The following is a 26,886-nucleotide window of genomic DNA, read 5'->3' on the forward strand; positions in this document are numbered from 1 at the left end:
TTCTTCTAACCTCGTGTTCTAGGGATATCAAGTTACAAACCTTTTGGGGTTAGGAGTCCCTGTTGATCAAAAACTAGGTGTATTCTTTATCGAGTATTTAACAGAGGATTCATATACCGCAGTTACATACATTGATGCAAAACCGATTTGTGTACACAGACACACATGTTGGTGCAAAACTAATTTTTTTATACACACAAACAATTTTAGAAATGGAATAACTTAGTAAAAGCTTCCAGATAATAAAAAGAAACCCTCAGCCTGAAGAGTTTACTCAGTCCACCTTCCATTGTTTCTGACTATTTCTCACTGTTTATGAACATGTCTTTTTATTAGGGCTGTTGATTAATCACAGTTAACTCACGCGATTAACTCAAAAAAATTAATTGCGATTAAAAAAATTAATCATGATTAATCACACTTTTAATCACAATGTTAAACAATAGAATATCTATTGAAATTTATTAAATATTTTGGATGTTTTTCTACATTTAAAATATATTGATTTCAATTACAACACAGAATACAAAGTATATAATGCTCACTTTATGTTATTTTATTACAAATATCTGTAGTGTAAAAATGATAAAAAATAGTATTTTTCAATTCACTTCATACAAGTACTGAAATGCAATCTCTTTACTGTGAAAGTGCAACTTACAAATGTAGGGGGTTTTTTTGGTTACATAACTGCACTCAACACAACAATGTAAAACTTGAGAGCTTACAAGTCCACTCAGTCCTAGTTCTTGTTCAGCCAATCGCTAAGAGAAACAAGTTTGTTTACATTTATGGGAGATAATGCTGTCCTCTTCTTATTTACAATGTCACCTGAAAGTGAGAACAGATGTATGCATGGCAGTTCTGTAGCCGGCATTGCAAGGTATTTACATGCCAGATATGCTAAACAGTCATATGCCCCTTCATGCTTTGGCCACCATTCCAGAGGACATGCTTCTGTGCTGATGATGTGCTGGGGGAGAATTGTGTGTCTCCTTCTCTGTTTTACCTGCATACTGCCATATATTTCATGTTATAGCTGTCTTGGATGATGATCCAACACATGTTGTTCGTTTTAAGAACACTTTCACTCCAGATTTCACAAAACACAAAGAAGGTACTAATGTGAGATTTCTAAAGATAGCTACCACACGCAACCCAAGGTTTAAGAATCTGAAGTGCCTTCCAAAATCTGAGAGGGATGAAATGTGGAGCATGCTTTCAGAAGTCTTATAAGAGCAACACTCCAATGCGGAAACTGCAGAACTGAACCACCAAAAAAGAAAATCAACCTGCTGGTGGCATCTGACTCAGATGATGAAAATGAATAGGCATCAGTCCATACTGTTTGGATCATTATCGAGCGGAACCCGTTATTGGCATGGATGCACATCCTCCGGAAGCGTGGTTGAAGCATGAAAGGACATATGAATTTTTAGCGCATCTGGAATGTAAATATCTTGCGACACTGGCTACAACAGTGCCATGCAAATGCCTGTTCTCACTTTCAGGTGACGTAAACAAGAAGCAGGCAGCATTATGTAAACAAATGTAAACAAACTTGTTTGTCTGAGCGATTGGCTGAACAAGAAGTAGGACTGATTGGAATTGTAGGCTCTACAGTTTTACATTGTTTTATTTTTGAGTGCAGTTATTTTTTTGTACATAATTCTACATTTGTAAGTTCGACTTTCCTGTTAAAGAGATTGCACTACATTATTTGTATTAGGTGAATTGAAAAATACAATTTCTTTTGTTTTTTACTGTGCAACTATTTGTAATCCAAATAATAATATAAAGTGAGCCCTGTACACTTTGTATTCTGTATGGTAATTGAAATCAATAGATTTGAAAATGCAGAAAACATCCAAAATATTTAAATAAATGGTATTTTATTATTCTTTAACAGTGCGATTAATTACGATTAATTTTTTTAATCACCTGACAGCCCTACTTTTTACCAAATCAGGTTCAATGGCATATGTTACAAACTTTGTCCGTCAGTTGGGCTGCATAAAGCCAATTACATTAGCTTTGATACTTTCAGTGCTTAATGTTAGGCTTTTATTAAGAGACTGGATATTTGGGCTGCTGTGAATCTGGTTATGTTTCACCCTGACCTTTCAACTAGAAAAAGGGCTGGGATAGCATAAGACCTTCACATATGGGTGTTCAGTAATCACATTAAAGTACCTGGATTAAAGAGAAATTCCTTTTATAAGCATTCCATGCCATTCAGTATTAAAAATCTGATATTAAAAAAGTTACTTGCACAATTGTGTGCCTACTTGCTATGTGTAGTTAGTGGGATTGCACATAAGAATCGAATATTTGCATAAGCAAATAGATATACACACACAATCAGAGTATTGCATATGCTCAACTTTTTTAAAAAATCAGGCCTTTAAACTTGAGAAAAATGTTGGAGGAAAATATTTTACTTAATTTGTCACACTTGTCATTTCTAAAGTGTGTGTGTATATATGAGAAAAAGAAAGTGGTCTGAAGTCAGCAGAAACTAGTTTATCTACTCATCTAGTTGTAAACCCCTGTTATTTCAATTGCTATATGTCCCTTGATATGAATTATTTACATTAAAAAGTCTCCAATTATCCAGATAAATTCCTTATCCCCCATTTCATTGGGATAAATGTGGATCTATTCTAATTCCTTTGACTATTATTTGATTACATGAACTGAAACTAATGAGAAGCAAACCCCATAGTGAAATCTGTAGTTTAATTGTGTTGAATTCTGTTGCCCTTTGCTAGGGTTATGGCGTATTAGGTGCAGCAGTTCCCATTTGTCCTTTCTTGTTCTTGTTTAACTCATGGTCATTTTTATGAGTTTTTAATGCCTCTTAAAATCATGGCAGATGCTCATTCTCTTGTTAAACTAGTCCACATTTTAATGACACCAGTAAATAAAGTACACTCTAATAGAGTGTACTGAATCCAGTGCTTATATATTTTATTGCAAGATGTATAACACATTAATGAAGAATTAGATTCTGATTTGTTCTGTGCATAAGAAGGCGGGGGCGGGGGAAGAGGAGTGGGAACCAGAAACCTCCATTGCTGGTTGTATTCACAGTCATTGCACCTAGCTAGCTAACATTCATAGTGCCTACGGGAAGGAACGATCAATTGTGAGCATGGATATCTTCTTGCCTTCACACCACAGCAGCAGAGCAAAGCCATCATAGGGGGTGAGGAGCATGTATTGTGCCTTTTCAAAGGCTGCTATGACCTGTGCTTCCCCTGTGTCAGTGTACCTCTGAGCTCCTGTATGAAGAGCTGTGGTTAAAGCTGTAATTTAATGCTAACTGTAGAACCGTTGGTAAGTGGACACATAAGTAAACTGAAAAGGAGTACTTGTGGCACCTTAGAGACTAACCAATTTATTTGAGCATAAGCTTTTGTGAGCTACAGCTCACTTCATCGGATGCATACTGTGGAAAGTGTAGAAGATCTTTTTATACACACAAAGCATGAAAAAATACCTCCCCCCGCCCCACTCTCCTGCTGGTAATAGCTTATCTAAAGTGACCACTCTCCTTACAATGTGTATGGGACAATGTATACCTTCAAATCAGCGGCACTGCTATGGGTACCTGCATGGCCCCACAGTATGCCAACATTTTTATGGCTGACTTAGAACAACACTTCCTCAGCTCTCGTCCCCTAACGCCCCTACTCTACTTGCGCTATATTGATGACATCTCCATCATCTGGACCCATGGAAAAGAAGCCCTTGAGGAATTCCACCATGATTTCAACAATTTCCATCCCACCATCAACCTCAGCCTGGTCCAGTCCACACAAGAGATCCACTTCCTGGACACTACAGTGCTAATAAACGATGGTCACATAAACATCACCCTATACCGGAAACCTACTGACCGCTATTCCTACCTACATGCCTCCAGCTTTCACCCTGACCATACCACACGATCCATTGTCTACAGCCAAGCTCTGCAATACAACCGCATTTGCTCCAACCCCTCAGACAGAGACAAACACCTACAAGATCTCTATCAAGCATTCTTACAACTACAATAACCACCTGCGGAAGTGAAGAAACAGATTGATAGAGCCGGAAGAGTTCCCAGAAGTCACCTACTACAGGACAGGCCTAACAAAGAAAATAACAGAACGCCACTAGCCGTCACCTTCAGCCCAACTAAAACCCCTCCAACGCATTATTAAGGATCTACAACCTATCCTGAAGGATGACCCAACACTCTCACAAATCTTGGGAGACAGGCCAGTCCTCTCTTACAGACAGCCCCCCAACCTGAAGCAAATACTCACCAGCAACCACATACCACACAACAGAACCACTAACCCAGGAACCTGTCCTTGCAACAAAGCCCGTTGCCAACTGTGCCCACATATCTATTCAGGGGACACCATCACAGGGCCTAATAACATCAGCCACACTATCAAAGGCTCGTTCACCTGCACATCCACCAATGTGATATATGCCATCATGCGCCAGCAATGCCCCTCTGCCATGTACATTGGTCAAACTGGACAGTCTCTACGTAAAAGAATAAATGGACACAAATCAGATGTCAAGAATTATAACATTCATAAACCAGTCGGAGAACACTTCAATCTCTCTGGTCACGCGATTACAGACATGAAAGTTGCGATATTACCACGAAAAAACTTCAAATCCAGACTCCAGCGAGAGACTGCTGAATTGGAATTCATTTGTAAATTGGATACAATTAACTTAGGCTTGAATAGAGACTGGGAGTGGCTAAGTCATTATGCAAGGTAACCTATTTCCCCTTGTTTTTTCCTACACACCCCCCCCCCCCCCCCCCCCCCCCCGACGTTCTTGTTAAACCCTGGATTTGTGCTGGAAATGGCCCACCTTGATTATCATACACATGGTAAGGAGAGTGGTCACTTTAGATAAGCTATTACCAACAGGAGAGTGGGTTTGTGTGTGGGGGCGGGGGAGGGGGGGAGGAGAAAACCTGGATTTGTGCTGGAAATGGCCCAACTTGATTATCATACACATTGTAAGGAGAGTGATCACTTTAGATAAGCTGTTACCAGCAGGAGAGTGGGGTGGGGGGAGGTATTTTTTTCATGCTTTGTGTGTATAAAAAGATCTTCTACGCTTTCCACAGTATGCATCCGATGAAGTGAGCTGTAGCTCACGAAAACTTATGCTCAAATAAATTGGTTAGTCTCTAAGGTGCCACAAGTACTCCTTTTCTTTTTGAGAATACAGACTAACATGGCTGTTACTCTGAAACATAAGTAAACTGTAATTTCTTGTATAAAATAAACAAGTTCTGGCAAACTGAATTTGAAGATAAATTGGTTTTGCTCAGGTAATACAATTTTGTGAAGTACCTTGGAAGGCTTTGTGAGTTACAGTACTGAAAGTACCAGAATAACCTTTACTCACTCACACACAACTTTTAGTTGATTCATTTTTATTGAAAGAATAGTTCTTTTAACTTCATGTATTTCTAGAGGCTGCTTCATAGAATCCATCACTGAGCTGAGTTTAGGTGTTAAGTACATTTTAACTTATTGTATTGTATTGTGAATGGGTTCTTGCCGACTTACAATAACCTCTTTTTGCTGAGGTAGGACACTAACAGAGATTTGTCTTGTGCCAGTTCAGGGGTGGCTGACCCGTGAATTTTGCCTCTTGTGAAATAGCGACATTACAGCTAAATTACAGCGCCAACTACTGATTACTTCAGAAGATTGTTTTATGTAAATTAGGCCTGTACTACACACAGATTTTGTACTACTATAACAATCATGGTTATGGGTGTGATTTTTACATTGAAATAGTTACATGGTACAACCACCAATATAGATGCAATTATACTAATATAAACAATGGTATAGTTTATTCCCCTTCACGTACAGAATAAACTGTATTGGTATAACCATTTTTATACTGTTATAATTGAGTCCACATTAGGAGGATTGTACCACTTGAGGTAGATCAGTATTGTTAAAGAAGAAAAACTTTTGTGTGCAGACAAGCCCTTAGTATTTGCCTTTATATTTTTTAGTCTTCGGGGAAGAGACCAGTCTTTTACTCTTTGTTTGTACAGTGTACAGTACCCAGGCCCTGATCCTGACTGGGGCTTCTCAGAGCTACCATAATATAAATAATAGTATAGATGAAAATGAAAGTACTTTTTAGAAGATTTTCTCAAATGTGGAGTAGTTGCCTTTCCCTTATAATTCCGTCTTCATCTCTAATATGTTGCAGAGTGCTTTTTTTTTTTTTTTTTTGTTAAGAGTTTCCTGTGGTATGGGAGAATCCTTTGTGCTAAGAATAAAAGGGGATATTGTATCAGCGTGGGACACAAAATAAGAGCTAGGCTGAAGCATTTCTTTGAAAGAGATTAAACGTATATTGGAAGTAATATTTTTGTTAAAAATCCCTAGGCAACGTGAACTCTGTGGGTGCTGAGAGGGGATAAGAAATTATCTTTTCTTTCTCACATAATCTTAGTGATGAAGGATTGATAAATAAAATGTATTTTCTTAATTAAAACATGACTTAGTTTTATCTTTTTCTCATTATTTGATGATTAGCCTACAATTTTAATCTGATGAAACATGAATAAATACGGTCTGCATCACCCCGAAACTTTGGGAAAACCTGGATCGGAATTTCTCAGCTTGGGCTCCTTATTAATTATAACTAGGAGAGTGATTTTACTTCAGCAGTTTTAATGAAAAAATTCATGTGTGATAAGGGCAAAAATCAAAGAAATATAGAAGAACACAACCACCAGCAGAAGTCACAGGTATTGTTGCTTAGTACCCAAGACAATCTTAATAGATCTAATTTTTAGTGTAATTAACCACATATTAGTGTAGGCTACTGACCTGTCTAGTACTTTCCTGAGGGAGACTTTTAAACCCGATACATTGGGATAAAACAGAAAGAGACTGCATCAGAACACACCAGTATTTCACAGCAATCAAAAGGAAAGTGACTTAAATTATTACTGTTGGCCACAGAATTGCCCAGAGACAGCAAAACTCAATTTCAGAGTAAAGACAAAATTTGAAAGATAAGTAAACAGGCCTAACATACCTGCCTAACTAACCGCCAGGGGAGAAAACAAAGTACACTTGTGCAACAGAATGGCTTATTAACAAAAACTACAACAGAAGCATGCATAAAAAGTCCATTATCACCTACTCAGTGCTAATTGTCTGACATTTTAACCAACAATATGCAGAGACCACTTCTCCCATGCCAAGCCACCCGGCAGCTTCAGAGTAACATCCTGTGTCCCACAGAAAGAAACTTACAAACACACACTAACTGTTCCCTCTCCCTCCCCCTACCCACCCACCTACCCACCCAGAATGAAAATGTGCTGTATCGAGTTCATGAAATTAGGGGCAAAAATCCTGTAGACTTCAATAATAGCAGGATTGGGTCCAGGGTCATGACACCTCCATCATAAAGAAGTAGGCAGAAAATTCTTCAACTGAGCTACAAAAAACTTGGGATGATAATGAGATTAAATAACCAGAACTAGCAACAACCCAAATTTGTAAAAGTTTGTATGCTCAAGAGGAATGTGTAAAACACCCCTTTAAAAATTGGGGTCAAAAACTTCACATAATAAAAGTAAAGAAAAATTAACATAATTTTATGCACAGACAATGCTTTCTGCTCTCTCTTTTCTTTCTCCCTAAATATTATGCATGGTTTTCTTCCTTGCTTTCCCCAAACAATCTGTTTTCTAATTCTGATAGTGTGTAAACGCCCTCCATCATTGCCCCCTGCACTGAAAACCCATGGAAACCTTTAACACCTTCAATGTGTAATTAGAAAATACAAAGCTCTTTGTGGGGTCTACCATGTTTGTAGAGCTGCTGAGGTGTTTTCTGCTTAATTTTTTTTTTACAACTAACCATTCCATGGATGCTGTTGTGAGACAGTGGATGACTTCCAGGCAGCCACGCAGAGCTCTCCTGAGAGGAGGAGTGACTTTTTAGCCAAGCTTGTACAAAGTCTTTTCCACACATGCATCCTTTTGCCTATGATCATTTCAAAGAGGTTTATGACTCAGGTCTGGAGACTGTAGGTTGTGTTCAGGTTAAAAAAATAAATCAAATCTGGGGCCCTATGCTCCTGCTACGGGATATGCAGTGCTGTCAACCCCAAGGCTTCAAAAACATGGGACAAACCCAAATAAATTATGTGATTGGCTTAAAGATCACAAGATTTTTTTTTTAGATTGCTGTTTTGGAGAGACCTGACTTCTAATTTTCACACTTTTTATGGAAACCTTCATCTTTTTAATTAATTTTTTATATCATGGTAGCACTAAGAGCAGGATTGGGCCTTGTTGTGCTAGGTGCTCTACAAGCAGAGTGGTGGATCCCTGCCCTGAAGAGTTTATAGTCTAGGTGGAAGATGGACACAATGTGAAGGGTTGGGGAATGGGAAGACAATTAAATATATCTAAAAATTTTATACATACATTTCATTTGTTTTTTCAATTTTGTAATTACATAAGTAAAAAGACATCAGCTGTTCCTCAGCCAGCTCCTCCAGCAGCCCCTCAGTCTAGCTCTGAAATGGTGACTGATTTCTTGTAGGAGATGTGGCAGAAGTGTGTCTGCAGAAGAGATCTGAAGGAGAAGGGGGAGCAGCCTTATAGATCAGTTCAGAGGGTGTTTCAGGATAAGAGGCAGCATGGAAGAAAGGGGAAGAAAGGGTACTTGCAGGAGGAGCAGAGAAGAAGGTAGCTGAGGCAGGCAGCACTGAAAGAGTGGAGGCGGGAGGGTGATAACTAGGTGACAAGAGCATGTTTTTAGGAAGGGGGCAGAGCTGTGGCAGGCTTTGAAGGTAAAGGCAGGAAGGAAGCTTGTACTTGATATGATGGGAAACTGGAAGCCAGTGGAAGGACTGGGAGGTTGCTGAGCAATAGGCTAATGAGATTATTTTAGCAGCAGCATTTTGTCTGAATCAGAGAAGGGCCTTTACACTCATTTGTGCAGGTGGAGAAAAATTCAACTTGGAATGAACACAAAATGCAAGCACAGCAAACGGGGAGAAGGGGATTCCCCCTCTTCCTTCTGGCAGACTGAACCTTTCCCTCTCAGCCCCTTTCCTTCTCGGACCCTATGCCCCCTTCTCTAGACATGAGCATTCAGCAGCTCCTTTGATTATTGTTTGTATTAATCATGTTTATTACAGTGGTGCTAAAGGGCCAACCAAGAGTGGTGCCCCATTTCGCTAGGTGCTGTACAGAGAGTCGTAGACGCTCCCTGCCCCGAAGAGTTTACAATCTAAAAAGACCAGACAGACACCTGGTGGGGGAAGAGGTAGAACACAGAAGCAGAGTGAACTGTGGGATGGCAGTTACATGTTTGCGGTGGGGATGGGTTTACTTAGGAGGGAAGGAAGTGAGCGAGAGAGCATGATAAGGGGGCAGGTGAGGAGTGAAGCTGACTGTAGAGACTGAGGGTGCGAGGAGTGGAGCAAACAGCCAGTCAGCTCAGGGGAGAGGAAGTCCAGCTAAAACTGTAGAAAGTTCTTTGAATGTGCCGAGGTCCCTGCTTTCCCTGCACCTGCTTCTACCAACTGGAGTCTCTGGCTGGCCGCTCTCTGCAGTTTTCTCCTAAGGCCACATGGTGGCGGGGACAGGAGGCACCCACCTTCCTGGGGATGAGATGAGCAGAGACCTCATCCAAAGGGGCAGGAACTCAGTGCAGCTGCAGAGCATACTGCAGGCTCTCCACCTGCAAAGGGGACTGCTCTGCTGGAGACTGGGGAGGATGCTGCACTGCTAAGATTACTCCTTCCCCTGCTGTTCCACTTTCCTAGCACCTACCTGGATTATGACTCCTTGTAGTACCCCAATGGGGAAAGGAGGAGGAGGTGGGAGAGATGGAGAGACTGGTTGTGCCATATGGCCAATTCAAAGGCCTTGCCTGCCTTAGGACTTTGCCCCACTCAGGAGTGCAGAAGAGATGAACAGAAAATGCAGGCTGCGGCATCTAGTGTTAGAGAGGCAGGGTGGTCCAGTGGTTAGGGCACTATCCTAGGACTTGAGACACCTGGGTTCAGTTCCCTGCTTTGCCACAGATGTCCTGTGTGACTATATGTAAGCCACTTAGTCTCTCAGTGCCCCTCTGTAAAATGGGGATAACAGCACTTCCCTGCCTCAGGGGTGTGAGGAGGATAGGTACGTTAGAGATTGTATGGAGCTCAGTTACTATGGTGTTGGGGACCATATAAGTGTCTTAGTGAGGGAGCTGGAGGCAGCTCAGTCAAAATTCTTGGGTTTGCCTGCTGCTCACTCATACTAATGCTGATTGGCAATAGAATAAATGTTGGCTACGTGGTGCCAGATTTTCAAATGCTGAGCAACCACAATTGAGGCCAAATTTTCAAAAGAGCTACAATCCAGGCACCAAAATAATTGGTCAGATTTTATTTTTACTACAGTGCCTAGGAGCCCTAGTCATTGACTGGGACCACATCAAAAGTGTTTAGCATCCAGCCCCCATTTTCATCTTGGAGGGTACTTTGGAAAATCTGGCTGCTTATTTGATGCCTAAATGGGTTCTGAACTCTTTTGAAAACGTGGGCCTAATAGGGGTTCTGAGCTCTTTTAGAAATCTGATCTTTAGTAAGTAACAAACCCCATTGTGAAGGGAATATTCATGACAGATCTATAAACCCCTTTATTTGACAGATTGAGCCTTAACCAAGTCTGTACTAACAGGCCCTGTTATGATGGGATGGATTTTGCAAGGTCCATTTCTAATAAACAAAAGGTTGGAATTTTTCAAAAATGAATTTAATAAAATGGGTTGAACAAATAAAGCCTTGTTTTGAGCTATATCCATCAGCTTTTCAAGAGTTACATTTTCTCTTCTCTGGCCATGTCTACACTAGTGAGCTTACAGCGGCACAGCTGTACCGATGCAGCTGCACCGCTGTAAGATCGCTCATGTAACCATTCTGCACCGGCGGGAGAGAGCTCTTCTGTCAACATCATAAAACCACCTCAACCAGCAGTGGTAGCTCTGTCAGCAGGAGAAGGTCTCCCGCTGACATAGCGCTGTGCACACTACCACTTATGCAAATGAAACTTATGTCGCTCAGTGGAGTGTTTTTTCCATATCCCAGAGTGACATAAGTTTTGCTGACATAAATGGTAGTGTAGACATGGCCTCTGATCCCTGAAAATAATAGTTCCAACTGTTTACATGGTCTTCTCTTGTAGCAGTGGAACAGAGGACTAACTCGTGGTCCAAATACTCATAAGCACTGAAGGGCTGATTTTTTTCTCAGCTACACATGTTTTTCACTTAGCTTGTCTTTTTTAAAATTTGATTAGAGTGCATTTTCATTTTAACTGATTTATAAATATTAATGGGCTGATTAAGCAAAATTGGCTGCTGGAGCTGTTAAGTTCTGAGAAATTTCTGTGGCCTGTTATAAGAAAGGTTATTGTCTGTTCTGAGGGCTATCGCTGCTAGCATTCTGTAGTAAATTCCCCTTGAAGACTGTCTTGTTAGGCTTACTCCTGCTGCTCTTGAAAACCCACACTGCCTTCAACTGGAGCAGGATTGGACTCTGAATCCTAACACAAGTGGGTATTTTTCCAGCCGCCAGAATGTCAGTCAGCTGAGGAGCCAGTGTAAAGGGGCCATGGCTTGAAGTTTTTGGAGTCACCTTGACTGACTACTTTTTTCCAGAGGTCAGCTAAGGAGTGGGTGAAAAGGGACAAAAGACACAAAGATTAATCTCCTTCCCCACCCCAATCAAGCTGCTTGGGGGAGGTGGAATCCCCGTCTGCACAGCAGACAGGAAATTGAGGTGTGAATTAGTATAGTCTGGAGGGTTAAACTGTGGCTGTTGTGTGCTGTAATAGGTTCTTAGGTGCCTAGATATCTTGGAGATGGGCACATTTCTTTTTGTTTAATAGAGAGAGAAGGTGTGAGGTAATATAGACACCTTTCTATTATCTATAATTGTATTCTGTTTCATTTTGCAGGGTAATTGTCTTTGATGCTGAACAGGAAGTCTTGTTACAATGAGTTATTGGAGCCTGGATAAGAAAAGTTGTCTGCAGTACTGCAGACATTTTTTGGTGGACAATGGTGTATTTCATGGTAAGCTGCATGTTTTCTTTTCATTTCTTACTTCACTCGGATGCAACTGAAATTTTATAATGGCATATAACTAGGTAATAATGATCTTCTTGTAGATAAAAAGTAGATTTAGTAATGGTTTTTAATGTTTTGTAGTTACAGTTTTTACTTGGCAAGATAACAGAGCATATTAGTTTGTTATGGAAGTGCTTATTGAGGCATACAGATATACCGCTTTAATTACAATTTACTATAATAAAAATGTATTGATTCATGGTGTAGGTCAGGGGTATCATGTAAACTTATCGGGGAAAATTCTGCTTTTATACTACTGATGATGACCAGAAATAGTGGAGAAAATCCTGCTATTTACAATTTTCCCCTTGCTTTGGGCACAGTCATATTCTGTGTCTTTTATGTTTAAGACAAACAGTCATATAGTCTCTAAGGTGCCACAAGTACTCCTTTTCATTCAGTACTGAGTGTTTCCATTGACTTCCATGGTGTTGCACCCACTTATATCAGGGTTGAATTTGGGCCAAAATTTCCAAGATCACTTAAGCACTATTAAACTGCAAACTCCCTGGTGAAGTGGCCATTCAACAGGCAGTACTTCTGTCAATCCTTGATGGAGATGTAGTTTCCATTTGTGCTGAAAGAGAACTGTGTGGGAAGTGGGAGGAGGATTTTTGGCTGGTGTAGCTGACCAGGTCTAGATTAAAGCTGTGTTCCTTAGGTAGGCAGCTTTGTATCTGGCCAAGAGGCTTGTGAGCAGCCCTGTTTTGAATAATGTGCTTTTAATTTCTTGTCAATTCATATGACTGTCAATTTTAATGAGTATTGGAGACATTCAAGGTAACTGCTTTGACTAGCTGAATCTACAGTCCAGAGTTTTTTAAAGCAATAATCATAAACTTTTCATTTAAGTCTTTTTGTTAATGTCAATATTTTCCCCAGTTCATCTTGCATTTTCCCATTTGTCTCTCAATATGGACAGCATGTGCCTGAATGGATGAGGTGCAGCAGGTTGCTTAATATGTAGCGCTCAGCTACAGAAGGGATAGAGACTGCCTAAGGCCCTGCTTATGCTGCAACTCTTAACTAAGTTTGTAACTGGTTAGTGACATGGCTGTATCTGCGCACAACATAGTTAATACTCAGTAAGCATGGCAGCTAACACTGTGTCACCCTTTTCAGAGACTAGGCTGACATATAGTTGTCCTCCTGTAACTGGTTTGGCATGCAGCTTTTGTATATTATTTCCATGATACCCCCACCACCATACACATGCCACCCAGGCCAGTCGTCCTTCCTCCCAGCTCTTGGTGTATCCCAGAGTGCAGTGAACCCATGTGATGATGGTGCCACACTGTGTTCATGTACTCCAGGTACTATATTCTCCTGCTGAAACACTGGAGATAGTTGCCCAATTTTTTCCAGAATGCACCAATACAAACAGTTGAACATAGCGGCAGGTGTGAATGCACGCACATGGCTATGCTACGAATAAGGTTTCTGTGTGGACACAACTCAGTTATATATTTTGTAACTACGTTAGGTGAGTGTCATGAAGTAGTTCCAAAACACTGTATTGGTAGTTCAGACAGGGCCATAGTTGGGATCATGCTCAAGGCTGTTCACCACCTAACAGTAGTAAAACATGTTTTTGTGATATGTTCAAAGTGAGCCATAGTCACTGCTCTATTTCATCTCTGCAGCCCCATGGACATCACTGGGGTTGGAAAGGTGCAGCTAATGGCTGAATATTGCCCCAGTACATGATACAACATACCTAGTGTGGACTCGTACCACTCCTGTGATGATGGTCTAACACACTGCAATATATTTATGATAAGATGTAAGGCCTGATTCTCCTCTCACTTACAGTTGGGCAAAACAGGAGTAATACTACTGGAATCAGTGGTTCTGATTCTGAGTATCATTGTTGCTGGGCCATAGGAACCCCAACCGCTCTTGTGTTCCCCATGGTTTAAGTTAAATGTGGACCACAGGAAGCAGAGATGCTGGCTCACAGGACACTGGCCATTTGCACCTCTCTGCCTGGAACATCTCTTCCTATCACCTCCTTCCCCCTTACATATTCCCTATGGCAGAGGCTGGGAAGGGGAGTGAAACAGGGTCCTTATGTTAACTGTATACTAGCCAGAGGAGGCCATCTGTCTTAGGGGTGTTCCCCAAAGGCAGTGTCCATCAGCTTTCCAACCCCTGTGCCTGACAAGAGTGGTGTCCTTGGGGATCACAGTGGAGAATCAGGCCCAGTGTCTTATGCTATTGGTATAATTTAGGCAACAATCAGACCCATAATCTTACAGCAGTGATGCTGCAGTCATCTAAGCAATTGCTGTGGAAAACTGGAGTCTGTATGGTTTTTTTAAATTAGATACGCTATTTTAATCACTAAGTGCAGCAGGAATAAGCAAGGTGAGGAAGTGTTCTCCACTTACAAAAGGGGCACAGGGTAACCAGTTCCTTACAGAGTGGTCCAAGGTTATTCTCTGTAGGAAAATATTTGAAAGCACATAATTTGATGGAACCTGGTGGATTCCAAAGTAAAACCTTCACCCTTCAGAATTAACTTTTACCTCAGACTCAGAAAGTTATCTTGTTATACCAATAAATTAAAAACCAGCAGGATCTTATTAAAGGGGGAAAGACAAAATACCACATTTATTGTGAATACAGAAAGAATCATAGTAAGCAGTTAGTTACAGCTACAACATTCCATTCAATTTCATATTTAGTCACACATTCATTCGTACACACACACACACACACACACACAGGTTCTGCAAGGTTGTTATCATAGTTACCAGCCTTAGAGTTGCTCATGGCAAGCCACTGGCCAGGTGGCCTGGACATGAGGAGGGAGCAGGGCCTTGTCAGATGCTCATCTGATGCTCCTGGAAGTTGGTTTGAAGAATCAGACCCCAAAGTTCTCACTTTCTAGAGTCCATTTTTATAGGAATTTCTTCCTATGCCAGTCTATGGCAATTGCTTCATCATGCTGTTGCTGAATCAATCAGCAGATAGCACATTCCTGATGGCTCTGTGCTGCCAGATGTTATCTTGTCCTTTGGTTCTCCCATTCTTGAGGCTGTTGGGTGGATTCCAGTCTGCCCTCCGGGGGTCCTCTGGTTATTTCCACTTGACGCCTTCTTCAGCCGATGGACACTGGATTCTTAGGCTGGCACCTCCCTGATCATTCAGTTATTATCCACACCAAGCATCCATCCACATACATCCTCTATCTCTATTTTAATCACAATTGTTAACAAAGCGAGATGAATACAACAAAAGGGCGGGGAGTCTCTGGGTGCTGTTTCTATTGTTACAGAGTATTGCTTTGAGTCTCTCTCTGTGTGAGTGTAGTTGTTGTTACAAAGAATTGCTTTGAGAGCAGACTCTGTCTTAGAATGTACTAACACAATTAGCAGCTTGCAAGTTTCACACATAGAGGGAGAGAAACAGTACCAAAAACCAAGAGACCTCTTAATTAGTAATATCGTGGAATTCACACTATGGGGAATCAAACTCATTTGTGATTTTAATACAGAACTTCTTTAATATGATCCAACAATCTCTGGAGTTATGGTTTAGTATATCAAGAGGACAGGGATGAACTTCATCAGCGACAGAAAAATCTCTGTGTATCCCTCTTCTCTTCTAACACTGGTGCAAAATTATGGGTGTTTCTTTCAGGGCTGGCTATTAGTAAAAGTGAAGTAGATGATTGATTAGGGCCCTGCCATTTTGGGTTTTATGCAAGCTTTGTGACTCATGAGCTGGCTCTTCTGAAGTAAGAGCTGGCTGGGAGACAACTCATAAACTGATCCCCTCCCTCCAGCAGTTTGGGCTCCTGCTGTTGCTTGGTTGCTGCTAGTCATAAAGTTGATCCTGCTTATTATGATCATAGTAAAACTTATATTTAATATAAGGGTCTAATTTAAACCAGCCAAAGCAGAGAGATTCAAGAGTTATGGCTGTCACCTTCTGTATCTGTACTCATGAAATCCTTGCCCGGTTGAAGTGAATGGCAAAACTCCTACTGACTTTAATGCGGCCAGAATTTCACCCATTGTATCTATGTAGTGCAGGAAGTTCACAAGGGTTTTTGTGGAACTATGTGTGGTCAATGTGCTAAAATAACGTTTGTGATAAAATTTGCAGTGCTAAGTTTTGTGCTGAGTTACTTGAGTTTGCACATATGTCACTTAATGCAGGATTTGGCTTGAAATACTGCACAAGGTTTTGCTAGTGTCACTGCCTCTTACTGTATAATATATATTTCTTTGGCAGCTTTAGCTGTTTAAATGTTAGACAGGTACACAAGGGGGCAGTAGAGGACTTAATATAAAGTTGCATTCTTTTAATAAATTTAAACATACAAAATATCTAAAAGATTGTACATCTTTAAACAATGAAGTGTGTTTTTGGAAATAATAAGTACTCAGAAGCTTACAGTTAGCAAAGTGAATCAGAATTATGTAACTATTAACATAGTCATTTTTAAAAGGTTTTTTGGATATCAAATAAGCATTTCAGTTTCCAGCTTCTAAATAGACTCATAGATTTTCAGGCCAGAAGGGACCACTGTGATCATCTAGTCTGACCTCCTGCACACTTGCAGGCTGCAGAATCTCACCCACCCACTCCTGTAATAGACCCATAACCTCTGGCTGAGTTACTGACGTCCTCAAATTATGATTTAAAGACTTCAAGTTACAGAGAATCCACCATTTACTTTAGTTTAAACCAGCAAGTGACCCATGCCCCATGCTGCAGAGGAAGGCAAAAAAAACCAACCCCAGGGTCTCTGCCAATCTGACCTGGGGGAAAATTCCTTCCCGACACCAAATATGGCAGTCAGTTGAACCCTGACCATGTCAGCAAGATCCACCAGCCAAACACCTGGGAAAGAATTCTCTGTAGTAGCTCAGAGCCCTCCCCATCTAATGCCCCTATCATGTCATTGTAGGCAACCTCATCATACCATCCCCTCCATAAACTTATCAAGCTCAAAGTCACACCATTAAAAAAAATGCCTCAGAAATCTTTCGTCCTTTTCCCCCAAATAAGGAATTCCCTTCCTCCGTTCTCCCTGCAGCTTCCACAAAAGTTACATTGGCCTAAGGTTGAGTATGGGCAATATTCAGTCCTTCCCCAGTTGTAAGTTTAAGGTCTGATATTGTGTGACCATGCAGCATGCTACAAACAGGAGTTTTATTCTATTCAAAAGAAGCTTTCCACTTGCTTCTAGCTCTGTCAGATCCTGAAATATTAGACTTTAAAGTTATGGCCTTTTTATGTCTAGAAAAGCTACTTTTAGATATTTAAAATTTATTAGTTTTAATTTTCCATTCCCTGCAAGTATGTCCAGTTAAACTTGCTAGGCACTGAGGATGTACAGACGGAGAGATATGAAAAATATATATTTTAAAACATTTTTAAAAAATTGTATGTGAGAGACAATGGAACTGTAATTATTCTTTACAAACCTAAAGAAGGTCTTCTGTACAATATAGTGTGGAGACTGTTCAAAGATAATTTTTTTTAAAAAAAGGAACTTCTGAGATTCTGCCACAAATGTAAATTACAGTGTTTCCTGCAGAGGGGGAAAAAGTTCCTCTTTTCATTGTAAGCTAACTTGAGTTAAAGAACCCACCTTTTTAGTTCAAGTGACTTGCCTGTGGTTACAGAGGAAGTCTGTAGCAGAGCAGAGTTGAACCCCAGTCTCTGGCTAGGTTTTCTCAGATAGAATTGTTGAGTCACAAAAAGGGCATTTAAACAGTCTATTGAGAAATTTGGCTCCTCCTGACACACCTGGAATACACTTTGCATTCACACACACAAGGGTTCCCAGTGGTGCACATATGATCACACAACCATTTGGAATAGAGTTGCTTTGAGCACAGCTGCTGATTGTTGCACTAGCAGTGTAGACTGCAAGCATGGTATAATAACCCCATTGATGAAAGTAGTACTCTCAGTACTTTCCTGCAGTGAGTGGCCTGAGTGGTCTGCTTTCAGCACTCCACAGCACAGGTGTCAGGTTTGCCAAAGACACCTCTGCTAACACCCTTGTACATACTGTAGAGCTCATTGTGCACTATTTACAACATTGTCCTGCATTTAACTCCTTTAGCATCAGCCAGGCCTCAGGAACAGGTGTCCGTATTCTGTGACCACAGCAATTTTATACCCATGTTATTTGCTTTAGCCTAAACTCTTTGTAAATATATGGAACTGAATAGTGTTTGTGCATATAAAATGCTATATCTAGTTTTAGAGCTTTTAACCCTCGGCTACTGAGTAGGATGCATTATGAGTTAATGCAGTGTATGAACTAATTGGATTAATTAAAATCATTACAGGTGACCTGTAATAACTGAGGACACCAAGATAGTAGTTTTTAAAATAAGCTCTTTAATTTAATTTCATACATAAAAAATCCCACTATAGTTCAACTCCTTGAGTCCTTATACAGCCAAAATTCCCATGGGCCAAATTCTTCCCTGACTTGTATCCCATGCAATCACAATGCCTGCAGTGTACGAATAAGATGTAAAGTAAATGGAGCTCCAACTGGGGTGTAAATAGAATGGGGTCAGAAGATCTAAATTTCCTGGCACTTACTCTTGTTGGTAATTGTAACCAAGGAAGGGATTTGACTTAGTGAGAATTTGGCTAAAGTAGGGGTTCTCAAACTTCATTGCACTGCGAGCCCCTTCTGAAAACAAAAATTACTACACGATCCCAGGAGGTGGGACTGAAGCCTGAATTCGCCTAAGTCCCATCACATTAGCCCATCTAGAGGGCCACTTTCAGTACTGCTGTGACTCCTTTAGGCCAAATTCTATTCAGTCACTCAGTCACACTGGTATAAACTGCACTGATTACAGTGGAGTTACAGCCGGGATAATTTACCCATAATATTTCCAATAAATATAAATATTAAAATCTAATGCAGTCTGTATGACTGGCCTGAGTCCAAGGAGTCGGCCTCTTCCTGAGAACTGCAGTGCAGTCTACAGTAAAAACCTTTTCTTTGAGCAGATCCAGGGCTACAGGGCTGCTTTACTATGATTCTCTAGTAAGATCTGTTAGGAGGCAAAGTTTTTTATTGCTTGTCACATTTACCAGGAATCTGTCCCAAACAGTGTAGGGAGCAGTCCTGCACTGGCTGGGAGAGGCAGGAGGTGAGTTAATAGGTCTGTTTCTCCTCTGGAGTCTATGGGCTGGTTCCTCAGCTGGTGTAAATTGGTATAGCTACACTGAAGGTAATGGGGCTACCCTGCTATACACCAGCTGAGGCCTGGCACTATGATTCTTTGGCTGCTTCCAGGAGCCAACTTCTTGCCCAGCTGTGGTAGAATCAACAGCAACTTCCTCCCTTCACCTGCTCTTGTCCTAGCAAGAGACACTTGCAAGGAGGCGAGAAGTGTGACTGCTGCTTCAGAGGGAAGGAGCTGGCTCAGGATGAATGGTGCTAAATAAATACAAGATAGTTCTACTTTTATTTTATGTTCTTATGAGTGTTACTTTCCGAAATGATGGTGATATTGCAGAAGTCCAAGACACCTGTAAAATGAAGGCAGGTATTATCACGATGATCTGTATTAAATAATAAATAAAAAGTAAGGCAAATCCTGCAAAATATTTCTTAGTCTTTGCTCTATCAAAACTCCCAACAGACTGAGGGCAGGTTGACACTTAAAATCCTGCACTGATGCAGCTGTGCCACTGTAGCTTGTAAGTGAAGACGCTCCTATGCTGCAGGGAGAGCTTGTCCACGTCCCGGAGAGACGATGGCTATGTCGGTGGGAGAAGCTTTGCCATCGACATATCGCTATCTATATGGGGGTTAGGTTGATATAACTATGTTGCTCAGGGGTGTGGATTTTTCACACCCTTGAGCAACATAATTATACTGATATAGCTCTTTAGTAGTGTAGACCTAGCCTGAATAAGGATGAAAGAATTTGGCAGAATAATAATAATTTAAACACATTGCTTTTCATGCAAGGATTTAAAAGCATGTATTGGATTTCTGTCTGCATATAAAGGCATAGCCTAGGACAGATACAGAGTAGAAATAATGTCCAAAATAAAGGAAAGAAGGGAAAGGGTTAATCAATTGCTTTCACTCTTATAGGGCATGATCAAAAGGCTACTGAAGTCAATGGGGATCATTCAGTGTGTTTTACATCAGGCATCTAAAGAGCAAAAAAAAGGTATTCATTCATATAAAGAAATACTTTATATATATAAATATAAATAATACTTTTGTATTAGAGAGAAGCATGAAAAGTCTTGCAGCCAAAAGGCTGCCGTTGGCAAGACTTGAAGGTCCTTTTCCATGGTGGCAGTGATGAGAATATAAAGCAAAACTTGTGTAATTATTATAGCAGTGTCTGGCAAGAAAAGCTTTTGCCTTTTCATCCCAAAAGCCCACTAACACCTAGCCCCAGGTATAGTGAATGCTTGCCTGAGGTGGCTTATGTAAGGCCATGTCTACACTTACCAGTAGATTGGCACTGCTGCAATCCATGCAGTGAGTATCGATTTAGTGGGTCTGGTGAAGACACGCTAAATCGATGGGAGAGCACTCTCCCATCAATTTGTGTACTCCAGCTCCAAGCGTAAGGGAGATCTGCAGGAGACACTCTCCCGTTGACACAGCACAGCATAGCCACGGTGGTAAGTGGATCTGACTACGTCAACTTCAGTTACGTTATTCATGTAACTGAAGTTGCGTAAGTTAGATCGATTTGTCGTGGTAGTTTAGACCAGCCCTAAGTCTCGTAAGTCATGTGAATATATTATATGAATACTGAAGTGGAGAGGAAGTTTGTTGAAGAAAAGAGCCATTGTTCAGTTTCCCCTGGGCTAGGCAATGAGACTCAGCACCATTTTCATCACAGGTCTGTATATATCTGGCCCTATGATCTCCCACTAATTTAAGTTATTGTCTTGTATTGATGGAGGATGAGAGCCCTGTGTATTCTTATTTATTTTCCACCTTTCTTTGTAGTAGATGTTATAATACACCTGACTTTATGAACTTTTATGAAAGGACTGAAAGCAAATATCTACTATTGTTCTAAAGGTTGAATTACAATTCAGATTAATTTATTGAAATCCTTATGAATTTAGAAATCCAATATCTTCTGGTCTGGAGGACCCAAATTTGCTAGAGATAATAATTATCATGAGATCTCCATGTCTGTGAGCAAAGCAAGAAATGTTTGCAATTCACTGAACAATTATATAATCCCTTGCATAACTATGTGCATATCTGTTTTTTGTCATTTGAGCAGTGCCAATGTTTACTGAAGTTAGTGCTTTAGTTTTGGTGTGTGGATTAAACATTTGCTAACTTGTGCATCCCTTTAATAAAAGCCTATTCAAAGGTAACATCACTTTTTCCTGTGTTGGTTTTCTTGCCTTTAGGTGCTACTAGTTCTAGTTGAAGAATATTAATAATTTTCTTTTAAAAAAGCATCTCAACCATCCACATTGTAATATTTTTCAGCTGTGTATTACAATTGATACCAACATTGTAGGAAAGACTTATTCAGTTTTTACAAAGACATTTCCTAAGGTAATCACAGCAAATCTGGAAGAGCGAAGTTTTGATGTGAGAGCACAGTCTCCTCCAAATGCATAAATAAGCGCTGCAGTGCAATGATAGAAGTGAAGACTGAATCATGGAAAAGAAGTAGAGAATGGATAAATACGGTGCTTAATTTTTTTATGTCTCTGACTTGGTGACGGGCTGGGTCACAGAAACCCCTTTGGGACTGCCACTTGATGTGCCTAGACTACCTCTGAGCCTGTTTTCCCTGCCAGCTTGGGACTTCAGTCCCTTGACTGGTTTGAGCCAGACACACTTGCCTGCTGCAAACATAGATCCAAGTCTGAATCACGTTCCCCACAAGCTGCAGGCTTCACTGAAAACAGCTTAAGAAGTGGTCCTGTCTCCATCACGCAGATACCCAGCTCCCAATGAGGTCCAAACCCCAAATAAATCCGTTTTACCCTGTATAAAGCTTATACAGGGTAAACTCAAAAATTGTTCGCCCTCTATAACATGGACAGAGAGATATGCACAGCTGTTTGCCCTATCCAGGTACTAATACATACTCTGTGTTAATTAATAAGTAAAAAGTGATTTTCTTAAATACAAAAAGTAGGGTTTAAGTGGTTCCAAGTAATAACAGACAGAACAAAGTAAATTACCAAGCAAAATAAAATAAAACATGCAAGTCTAAGCCTAATACAGTAAGAAAACTGAATACAGATAAAATCTCACCCTCAGAGATGTTTTAATAAGGCTTTTTTCACAGACTGGATGCCTTCCTAGTCTGGGCCCAATCCTTTCCCCTGGGACAGCTCTTGTTCCAGCTCAGGTGGTAGCTAGGGGATTTCTCATGACTGCAGCCTCCTTTTTTCTGTTCCGCCCCCTTATATATCTTTTGCACAAGGCAGGAATCCTTTCTCCCTCTCTGGGTTCCCACCCCTCCTTCTAAACGGAAAAGCACCAGGTTAAAGATGTATTCCAGTACCAGGTGACATGATCACATGTCACTGTAAGACTTCATTACCCACTTGCCAGCACACAGGTATACAGGAAGACTTACAAGTAAACAGAGCCATCTGCAGTCAATTGTCCTAGTTGATGGGAGCCATCAAGATTCCAAACCCATCATTAAGGGCCCACACTGTGCATAATTACAATAGGACCTCTGAGTTATATTTCACATTTCTAGTTTCAGATACAAGAGTGATACATTTATACAAATAGCATGAACATACTCAGTAGATTATAAGCTTTGTAATGATACCTTACAAGATGCCTTTTGCATGAAGCATATTCCAGTTACATTATATTCACACTCATTAGCATATTTTCATAAAATCATATAGAGTGTAATGTCACAGACTTATTTATATGTAAGAAGTTTAGTCAGTTATTGTGTACAGTGTACCCCATCTGATGGTATCGTCCCTAGCTTCTGCTTGCTAGAAGCTGGAAATGGGTGACGGGATGGATCACTTGATGGTTACCTGTCCTGTTCATTCCCTCTGAAGCACCTGGAATTGGCCACTGTCAGAAGACAGGATACTGGGCTAGATGGACCTTTGACCTGACCCAGTATGCTCGTTCTTATGTTCTGATAATCTCAGATCTCTTCATAAATCAAATGAAAATAAACATGCAAACTGAATTCAATTTAGAAAGGTATCAGCAAATTAAAATGCCGTAAGAGTACTGTTCCTATGTATTATTTACTGAGTGCTGACAGTGTGCTTCGTGTTGTACAAAACACAATGAAAGACACAGTCCCTGCCCCTAGAAGTTTACAATTTAAATAGACAGACAAAACACACAGCCAACCTCTGGAACTCGTTGGCAGGGGATGTTGTGAAGGCTAAAACTATAACAGGGTTCAAAAAAGAATTAGATAAGTTCATGGAGGATAGGTCCATCAATGGCTATTAGCCAAGATGGTCAGGGATGCAACCCCATGACCTGGGTGTCTCTAGCCTCTGATGGCCAACAGGGACTGGACAACAGGGGATGGATCACTTGATAATTGCCCTGTTCTGTTCTTTCCCTCAGAAGCATCTGGCGCCAGCCACTGTTGGAAGACATGATACTGGGCTAGGTGGACCATGGTCTGACCCAGTATGGCCATTCTTATGTTCTTAACAATTTAGATACAAAGGGTGAAATTCGCTGCACAAAACCAGGAATCAATATGCTCTGTGCAGGAAAATAAGTGGGAGTTGGGGGATGATTTTAATGTATCCAACCAATGGCCTGACTATGCACCAGTGGCAATGCAAGGGTTTTGGTTTAGGAGATTTGGATCCTCCTCTTGTTAGATAGGGTGGAGTTGGATGTGTGAGAGATACCCAGATGGATGCATAGATTAGATAAGAGCTGGGCCTGGATTTCAAACATCTCCAAAAGTCTAGAGGTGTTTGGTTCATGAATTTTGGTTTGGGCCCATCTCTATTTAGAAAGTATTATAATAGAATAATCAACTAAAGTAACCTCTGGAAAGAGATGGAGCAATAGATGCCATGTTAGGAAAACTTACCAAGAGCTATATTTCATCAACATTTGGCTTCAGAAGATTAAATTAGCTGGTATTGAATTCATGACATCCGGAAGATAAAGCACAGTGAACATCTCAGTAGGTGTGAAAATGTAAATCTGTATATCACTCACATACATGTACCAGCATCCCATACACAAAGATAAGAGCAACAAAGAAGGATGGACACTTAGATCAACATGGACATTTTTAGATTATACAAAGTATCCTTGCAGTTGCAAATTCTGCCAGGACTTGTTCTGTGTGGTACCATTGGCATCAGAAGGCTTGTTCAGGGGGTAGTCAGGGCGGAGTATGTCCCAGTAAAGCTATGGTTTGATTTTACTCATATGGCTCAGTGTAGACATTCAGGCAATTTTTAGGTAAATTCTTAAGTTTGTATATTTTAAGTAATCACAGTTTCTTTGTAGTATTATGTAGTATTTCAGTGTACTCTTTATTATTTTGTGTATTTTCTCTGTATTTACTAGTTAGGAGTTTTGATTGGCATTCATTGAGATACACAATAAGAATATGCTAAATGAATAATAATAATTAATAATTAATAACAGTAAATAATCAGAATAAAGTCTCTTCTTTCCTTGTGAAAGCCCAGTTCTACTACTCTTAATCATGGTGAGGTCTGTATTACTGTGTGAATTATCCTGATAATTTCAGTGGAATTGCTTGCACAGCGAAATTCATCTCACCATGGGTTAGGGAGACAGAATTTGGCCCAAAAGTATCTTCTGTTCAGCTCTCATGGAATAAGTTTGACCATTGTTGTAGCATTTTATAGAATGGCTTCTTATAATACTTCTCTCCAAGCAAGTATCAGATTTCTGATACCAATATTAACCAGGAATAGTTCCATTGAAGCCAGTCAAGTTAACATTTTCCTGTGTAACTGAGAGCAGAATCTGAGGGTATGTCTACACAGCCGATGTTAACGTGGCTGTGTAGTCGCGGCTCCAGCGCTGGGATAAACCACCTCCACAAGGGGAATAGCTACCATCGCTGGGAACGCGGCTCCCAACTCTGTAGCACTCTCTGCACTGCCACGTTACAGCGCTGAAACTTGCATCACTCAGGGGTGTGTTTTTTCACACCCTGAGTGAAGAAAGTTTCAACGCTGTAAGTGGCAGTGTGGACAAGGCCTGACCCTCCACCAGTACCTTGATCTGGTATTTTGTAGTACAACAACAAAACATTTTAACACTACTGATAGTGAGAACTCTCAAGAATGGCCTATTACCACAAACTCCACTAATCCTTCAACAGCCATTAAAGCGATTAGTCTGCAAAGGTGATAATCAGCTAAAGTAGAAGACGTAATTAACCGACATCCTAAAACAGAAAAATTCTGTTGCCTAATTTATTTGGCTTTTGTTTGTGACCATACAGGGTTAATCATCGTTCTCCCCTAGGGGTCCTCCTGTTTGTCTCTACTTTTAAACACTCCTCATGTCCAGACTGTCAGTGCCACTTTGCAGTTGGACAAAGGAGCTGCTACTAACTGGCACAAGACACCCTGTCCACAGGGAACTAGTGTGTTGCTTCTGGAGTTCTCCCAGTCCTTGCCAGCCTCAGGAGGACAAACTGGGATTGAATATTGAAGTTGAGTCTTCCATGGGGCACACAGCTAAGGGAATAGCCAAATAACAGCTGAATTGGAATTTCTTATCTCTTGACTGAGACTGCGTTTGGGCTAGCAGGGTTAGAACATAGTAGTGGTTAAAAATCTGGTGGCCTGTCTTTACTAGGATTCCCCCTGTTGCTTGCAGTGGAGTAACTGCACCATGGTAAATTTTAAGAAAAAAATCTGGTGAAGGGACTACTCATGAAGTAAAGTGATCCTCAGTAAGAAGTGAGGGCATCAGGATCTGGCCCCAAGTGATTTTCTGTCAGCTAAGTGTTCATGTTGTGCAGCCCAAGATGTATATTTCTCATTTAAGCATCTCTTCTGCAGTATTTTTTCATTAGAACTTCATGTTCTGGCATCTAGAGTCTTGGCTGTTTACTGGGCAGGCACACAGAACACCACTGATTTGCCTATTCTTCTAGATTTAGGAATGCTAATATTCTGTAATTGCCTAAGTGAAAGAAGACACAATATGTTTAACAAGCAGTGAATTTTCTCTCACCAGGTCTGAAAACAGCTTTTAATTTTTATCATATTAGAGCTGTTTACTTAAGACAATTATTTCCTCTGACTTCTCAGAAATTTCAGCCTTTTGTGTAAACTTCATTTCCATAATTGTCATTAATTCTCCTTTTAGTCTCTAATCTGTCCTTTTGTCAACTCCCACTCTACTTTCAGACCTCAGTATCAATAGTGATTTGACCGTTATTGGGAGGCTGTCGTGTTAAATCAGTCTTGCTCAAATTATCCTAGCTGGTGCCATCTCACCTAGTGCAATGCATTAATTCAATTGTATAGGGCTGTCTATAATTTTAACATTATGCCATGATTATTATTATTCGTGACTGGACTTCTAATCTGGAGAAACTGTTGCATTTCATGTGCACTGAACTCAACATGTTTGAAAAGTCACCTCATCAATTAACTTCTTTTAAAATTTATTGTCATCTGTCTCCTTGGAGACTCCAGGACTGGAACTGTCTCAGGAGAT

The 26,886-nt window shown here is 40.5% G+C and overlaps 1 protein-coding gene across 3 annotated transcripts in view; it reads left to right on the forward strand.

Moving 5' to 3' along the window:
• Nucleotides 1–26,886, forward strand: part of PLCH1 (phospholipase C eta 1) — a 162,451-nt gene that overhangs the window by 15,885 nt on the left and 119,680 nt on the right. For all 3 annotated transcript variants that reach the window (XM_007057361.3, XM_027819839.3, XM_027819841.3), the window contains exon 3: nucleotides 12,032–12,149. In XM_007057361.3, coding sequence (XP_007057423.2) covers nucleotides 12,071–12,149 — 79 coding nt within the window. In that variant the 5' untranslated portion in view covers nucleotides 12,032–12,070. The remainder of the gene's footprint in view (nucleotides 1–12,031; nucleotides 12,150–26,886) is intronic.

This window comes from Chelonia mydas, chromosome 9 (assembly GCF_015237465.2).
Source record: "Chelonia mydas isolate rCheMyd1 chromosome 9, rCheMyd1.pri.v2, whole genome shotgun sequence".
Classification (NCBI taxonomy): Eukaryota; Metazoa; Chordata; order Testudines; family Cheloniidae; genus Chelonia; species Chelonia mydas.